Source organism: Nuphar pumila, chromosome 12, assembly GCF_984573655.1.
Source record: "Nuphar pumila chromosome 12, dmNupPumi1.hap1.1, whole genome shotgun sequence".
Taxonomy (NCBI): Eukaryota; Viridiplantae; Streptophyta; class Magnoliopsida; order Nymphaeales; family Nymphaeaceae; genus Nuphar; species Nuphar pumila.
The window spans coordinates 6,600,335-6,607,603 of record NC_143260.1 but is presented as its reverse complement, the minus strand read 5'-3'; the positions used below and the strand labels follow the sequence as shown (position 1 = coordinate 6,607,603).

Here is a 7,269-nt window from a genome sequence, read left to right as displayed (position 1 = left end):
GTCATCGACTCTCTTCAGAGAGAGAGAGAGAGATTAGGGTTTGCTGCTTCCACGATCTCGAATTAGGGTTTTTTCTCTCTCTTGAGTGCATCCAAAAGTGTCGGTTTGGTTTTTTTTTCCCTTAGGATATGGCGGGAATCGGTCCGTTGACGCAGGATTCGGAGCCCGTCGTGATCAGGAAGAAGGCGCCCAACTCCGCGGCCAAGAAGGACGAGAAGGCGGTGAACGCCGCGAGGAGGAGCGGTGCGGAGATCGAGACCATCAAGAAGTGTGAGTCCCTCCTCTATCGCTCCTTTCGTTTTCCTGGCTCTCCTTTTTTACCTTGAAAAATCGCAAAATATGCTAGTTCCTCGTCGATCACCTTCATGTTCTGTCTTTCCCCTCCTTTTCTCGGCCCTATCTTCCGATCCGCCTTTTTCTCCTTGGAAAATTCTATATCTCGTTGATATTTTCTCTTTGTTTGATACAAGATCCCTTTGTCCTTGATTATTTTGTTCATTTAATCCTTAGTTTGTTTCGGAGATGGCATATTTCTTTTTTATTTTGGGAATTTTCTTCTTTTCTATGTTGAAATATGGCCTTTTCTTGATAGATTGTCTATTTCTCGCACTTATTCATTGTTTGAACGTTTTTTCCCTTTAAATCCAGTGGTTTTTGTGCATTTATTTCGTCAAGTCATGGATATGTTAAGGTAATATCATCGTTTTCTGATTGATTTTAGTTATTCCCTGGACTTTTTATTTAATGTTATATATATATATATATGGCGATTTGCGTATTCAAATCGCTGCCCATTTAACGATTTCTATTGAAATCGCTTATGATAAATAACAACTTGATGCATAATATAAGCAAATAACAAATCGTATGGGTTGGCTAACGAAAATTGATATCTTGCTTATGACAGTGGTGATCGTATCATGTGGTTGCAGTGAAGATGATGTATCTCAATCATTGGAAAGTTATGGAGAAGTGAACATGTGTACTAATGATGCACCTGAAGAAGTGAACATATGCACTAATGATGCACATGATAAGATGGGTGCAAACATTGGATTCACTCTTGACTTGAGTGTTCCAACAGAAGAAATGCAATTCGATAATGAGGTAGACGCAGAAGAAATGCAATTCGATAATGAGGTAGACGATCATGCCAATACACTTGATAAAGGTGCAAACACTGTGAATGTACATGATAGTACACTTGATTATATTCCCGTAGAAGGAACGCAATTTGATAATGAGGAAGCTGCATACAAATTTTATAATGATTATGCTTTAAAACTTGGCTTCAGTGTTAGAAGGTATTCTTGGTCAAAAAATGCACAAGGTATCGTGGTGAGAAAGGCATATGTTTGTTCTAAGCAAGGTTGGAAGAAGTCAAGTGGAAATCCAACAAGGAGAAAGCCAGATTCAAGATGTGGTTGTCCAGCGAGAATGGTGTTAAGAAGACTTTCGAATGGAAAATATGTAGTTCGTACTTTAATCAGTGATCATAACCATGAATTAGCAACTTCATTTATGACTCCTATGTTAAGGTCACATCGTAAAGTAACTGAAGCGCATGCCGAAATTGCTGAAATAACTGATAGTGCCGACATTGCACTAAGGAAGACATACAATTTGTGCGCTCACATAGATGGTGGTTGCGAGAATGTGCCATTAAACCACTTGAGAAGAAGGATGACAGATAACATGGAGAATAAAGGAATATGTTCTTTGGTTGATTACTTACAGAAGAAATCAAACAATGACCCTGGTTTCTTTAGTGCAATACAACTGGATGAAGATGGATATGCTGTGAATATGTTTTGGGCAGATTCAAAGTCAAGAGTAGATTATGAATGCTTCAATGATGTGCTTGTTTTTGATACGACAGTGAAGATTAATACTGAACAATGGCCATTTGCGCAGTTTGTTGGAGTGAACCATCACTCACAAATTTGCATATTAGGCAGCGCTTTTTTGTATGACCAAACCAAGGAAAGCTTTGAGTGGTTGTTTAGAGTATTTACACAGGCAATGAATGGGAAGCACCCTGAAGTTGTACTTACAGATGGTGATTACGCAATTGCAGCTGCAGTGTCTCATGTATGGTCAGATGCACATCATCGCCTATGTTTGTGGCATATCTTTCAAAATGCAACAAAGGACATAGGACACATATTTAATCAGAAGACCGGGTTTGATAAAAAGTTTAGAAGGTGTCTACTTGAGAGCGTAGACGAGATTACCTTTATGTCTGATTGGGAGAAAATGATTAAGTTGTACGACCTTGAAGATTGTGTGTGGTTACAAAATTTATATGCAGACAAAGAGAAGTGGGCATTGGCATATGGAAGACAATACTTTTGTGCAGGTATGATAAGTACACAAAGAGTTGAATCTATGCATGCCACACTAAAGAAAACCTTGTATTCATGTTTAACAATGTTTCACTTTATGGAACAATATGAATTATTTGTAGACGGTCTTAGACAGAATGAGCTTGAACAAGATGTGAAATGCTTCAACACACGCCCTGTAACTTTGGACATGAAAATATTGATGCGACCTGCAGATTTGTATACACTAACTGTATTTGAATGGATTAAGAAGGAGGTTATACAGGTCATGAATTGCAACATCGAAGAACGTATGCAAACCAATAATATGCACAAATACCATATTCTATGGGAGGGCGAAGAACATCCGAAAAGGCAAGAAGCACATGTTACGTACAATGTTGATAATGAAACAGTTGAATGTACATGCAAAATGTATGAATTCAAAGGTATTTTATGTCGTCATGCATTAAAGGTACTTAATCAAGAAAAGATACAAGAAATACCTGAGTCATATTTAATGCGAAGATGGACGAGACAAGCAAAGATTGAATTGCTGGATACAGATAATGTCAGTCTATCTTGTGTTGATGAGAAGTGCCACATAGCCTCCCGTTACCAACAACTATGTAGGTCATTTATGCATGTTGCAGATTGGGCATCAAAAAGTGAAGAAGCCTATGTATGCATGAGAAAAGTGTCAAGGGAGTTACTTGAAAACGTGCAATTAATTCACCATCAGTCCATTGCAACTCATGAAGACCAGTCAAAAAAATTTGGAGCGAACAACGAAGGTGAAAATCATGCTTCTCCTGACTCGCATGAAAAGTTGCGCCGAAGCGTAAACATCATCTTCAACAAGTCAGAAGTCAACATTGTAGATTATGGTGAAAAAATTTACCTAGCGAAGGGTATCAAAAGAAAACCTGTTGATCGCAGTCGTCGGAGGACAAAGGGTGCACTAGAATTGGTTGACAAGAAAATGTCTAAGAAACAACCAACCTCTAAGCAAAAACAATCAAGCCCTTCACATGAATAGGTATGTAATACATTATATTGCTTCCCATGTAAATTGCATTACGTACAACTTATCAATATCTAACTTTTCTAGTTTCCAACATGCAGCAATACCCTACAGACGTGCAGCACTATAACGTTAAAACCTTCAATCCTCCCGAAAGGTTTGAGTGAAACGATAGCATCAATTTTACAAGTCTTTTGATGCGTAATCAATGTTGGGAAGATGTTTGCATTTCTTGTGATACTTAATATAGTGTCTTATATTATTCTGTTTCATGACAGACTCAGTTCAATTTAAAAGTGGCGTGTGAATTTTTCAGCTACATAATTGTATTTGATTGTATTAACATGTTCGATCGTTGTAATATGTATCCTTCATATGTATAAATTGTTGTTTCATCTAGCCTACAATTTTGATCTTATTGGTAAATCACCGTTGTTCAATGCTTATATCATTAGTAAAAATCGTTGTTTCATGTAGCCTTCACATGTACAAATCGTTGTAGATACAATACTTTTTTCTTTCAGTGCGATTTTTATTTATGAATGCTAAACGTGTGATGAAGATTTGTATAATGGGTGCTAACTAATATAGCATTTACCGACTTCTCCCATTTGGTAAATCACTAGTATTAAATTGCTATCGCTGACACGTTTGTTGGTGTAAACCACGCCGATGAGTTGCATTTACTACCTGTGCATGATCGTTGTTAAATCGCTTTAGCTTAATTTTTATACCATTAGTAAATCGTGTTTGTTGGACGCCCGGGTGTGGTGTTAAATAGGCAAGGGTTCCCTCACTTTGTTGGACAGGTGGGGGTAAAGAAGTTAGTCCAAGACCATGAAATTAGGTTAGCCACTTGGAACATAGGGTTTTTAACTGGTAAGTTGATAGAGTTAGTAGATGTTATGTGTAAGAGAAAGATTGATATTTTATATCTACAAGAGACCAAATGGGTAGGTGAGAAGGCAAAAGTGATATAACCTTGGGGATATAAGATTTGGTATACAAGAATAAATAGAAATAGGAATGGAGTAGGGATTGTTATGAGTCGTGAGTTTATAGATAATGTAGTTGAGGTTCGTAGGAAGGGTGATAGGATTTTACTTATTAAATTAGTATTAGGTATGGATATTATTAATATTATTAGTGTTTATGCACTTCAAGTAGGTTTAGATGATTCCATTAAGCGTCAATTTTGGGAAGATTTAGATGGAGTAGTACAAGGGATATCCTATGGAGAAAAGCTTTTCATTGGCGGTGACCTTAATGGACATGTAGGCATTAGTAGGGATGGATTTGAGAGTATCCATGGAGGCTATGGTATAGGAGAAAGAAACGAAAGTGGAGATTTTAGATTTTGGTTTGTCCTATGATATGATCTTAGCAAACACTTGGTTTAGGAAGAGGGAGTCTCACCTAGTAACATTTAAAAGTGGGGTTAATACGAGTCAGATAGATTTTTTCCTACTTAGAAAGAGAGATAGGGGTTGTTGCATCGATTGTAAGGTTATACCGGGAGAAAGTGTAGCTACACAACATAGAGTCTTAATTTTAGATCTTAGAATTAGACAATGCCGCAAAATGGATAGACATAGGATAGATCGTAAAATTAAGTGGTGGGTATTGAAAGGAGCTAAACAAGGAATGTTTGTAGAGCAGGTAGTTAAGAAAGCTGATTGGTGTCTCGAGGAGGATTTAGAATCAATGTGGAATAAGATAGCGGGTGGCATGAGAAAGGTGGCTATGGAGGTATTGGGTGAGTCTAAAGGCGGTGCACCACTAGGTAAGGATACATCATGGTGGAATGAGGATGTCAAATTAGCTATTAAGGTTAAAAGAGAGTTTATAGAAATCTAAGAGCCGTGATAATGAAAATTTGAAGTATATGATAGCAAAGAAGGAAGCTAAAAAAGTAGTTTGAAACACGAGGGATAAGGTATATAAGGAGGTTTATGACAAGTTGGATACCAAAGAAGGCGAGAAGAATATTTATAGGCTTGCAAAGATGAGAGATAGGAAATCGAGGGATTTGGGTATGGTTAGATGTATCAAAGATGAAACACAAAGGGTTTTAGTCAAAGATGAGGAGATTAAGGAGAGATGAAAAGATTATTTTGATAATCTATTTAATGGAAGTCATGCTCAGGATCTTGGAGACTTCTCCATTCTTTTTCATGAGATGAATCGTGACTTGATGCGCAAGATTCAAAAGAAAGAAATTGCAGAGGCTTTGAAGAAAATGAAATCAAGGACAGTTGGCCCAGATGGTATACCTGTCGAGACTTGAAAATGCTTGGGTGAGAAAGGTTTAGAATGGTTGACAAATCTTTTTAACAAGATTTGGCGGACAAATAAGATGCCTAATGAGTGAAGTAAGAGTACTTTGGTGCCTCTATATAAGAATAAGGGTGATATACAAGATTGCACAAACTATCGTGTTATAAAACTCATGAGTTATATTATGAAACTTTAGGAGAGGGTGATTGAGTATAGGTTGAGGAAGGTTGTCATGATATCAGAGAATCAATTTGGTTTTATGCCTGGAAGATCAATTATGGAAGCTATACATCTTCTTAGACAACTTATTGAGAGATATAAAGAGAGGAATAAAGATTTGCATATGGTTTTTATTGATTTGGAGAAGGCATACGATAAAGTACCTAGGGACGTTCTCTGGTGGACAATGATGAAGAAAGGTGTTTCTCTCAAGTACATTAGTATAATTAAGGATATATATGAAAGAGTAATAACCAATGTCCGCACTTGTGGAGGGGTGACAACAAATTTTCCTATAAGGGTTGGGTTACATCAAGGATCTGCTTTAAGCCCTTTCCTGTTTGCTATAGTGATGAATGAGCTTACGAGATCAATTCTAGAAAAATGTGCCGTGGTGTATGTTGTTTGTTGATGATATTGTTTTGATTGATGAGTCTAGAGCTGGGGTTAATGCTAAATTAGAATTATGGAGACAGACATTGGAAGCAAGAGGTTTTAAGTTGAGTAAGAGTAAGACAATATATATGGAATGTCGGTCTAGTAAGCAACGAAGTAGTGATGGGAGTGTAGTGAAGCTTGGTGAGCAAGAAATACCGGTGGATGATTGTTTCAAATATTTGGGATCTATCATTCAGGAGAAATTGATGGAGATGTAAATCATAGGATAAAGGTTGGGTGTATGAAATGGAAAAATGCAACTGGAGTGTTGTGCGATCGTAGAATGCCATTGCGGTTGAAAGAAAAGTTTTATAGGACGACTATTAGGCCCGCTTTACTATATGGTACGGAATCTTGGGCTGCCAAGAGACATCATATTCAAAAAATAAGTGTAGTTGAGATGCGTATGCTTAGATGGATGTGTGGAAAATACAAAAAAAGATAAGATTCAGAACGAGGTGATACGAAAGAAGGTAGGCGTTGCACCCATTGAAAATAAGATGAGAGAGAATCATTTACGGTAGTTTGGACATATTCGGTGAAGGCCTAATGATGCTCCAGTTAGAAGGATGGAGAAATGGGAAAATATATTAGTTAAAAGAGGTTGGGGTAGGCCTAGGAAGACTTGGATGGAGATGATAGAAAAGGATATGAATGCTTTGAACCTCACCGAGGACATGACATTGGATAGAAATGATTGGAGGAGAAGGATTCATGTGGAAGACCCAGAATGATTTTCTTTGTTGGTTTATATCGCCGACCCCAATTGTTTGGGATGAAGGCGTAGTTGTTGTTGTTGTTTGTTGTAGTAAATCATGTTTATGGCGATTTATTTGGTATGTAAATCGTTATACCATGCAGTGTTCTACCGCGATATACACAATGATGTCTATGTTAGCCACAACTGGATGAAAATCGCACTGCACATAAGTACAAATCGTTGTCTCATCTAGCCTTTGACACATATAAATCATTATATATTATATT

At 37.3% G+C, this 7,269-nt stretch overlaps 1 protein-coding gene across 1 annotated transcript; it reads left to right on the top strand.

Moving 5' to 3' along the window:
* Window positions 1–4,684, top strand: LOC149819811 (protein FAR1-RELATED SEQUENCE 5-like). The gene is made up of 3 exons (XM_089983362.1): window positions 1–270; window positions 908–3,363; window positions 3,450–4,684. The coding sequence occupies exons 1-2, from the start codon at window positions 129–131 to the stop codon at window positions 3,361–3,363; spliced, it is 2,598 nt and encodes an 865-aa protein (XP_089839488.1). The 5' UTR covers window positions 1–128; the 3' UTR covers window positions 3,450–4,684.
* The last annotated feature ends 2,585 nt before the right edge of the window (window positions 4,685–7,269 follow it).

Coding starts and splice junctions, on each gene's coding strand:
- LOC149819811 (XM_089983362.1), top strand. CDS start 129: ATGGCGGGAATCGGTCCGTTGACGCAGGATTCGGAGCCCGTCGTGATC. Junction 271..907: donor GATCGAGACCATCAAGAAGT/GTGAGTCCCTCC, acceptor TGCTTATGACAG/TGGTGATCGTATCATGTGGT.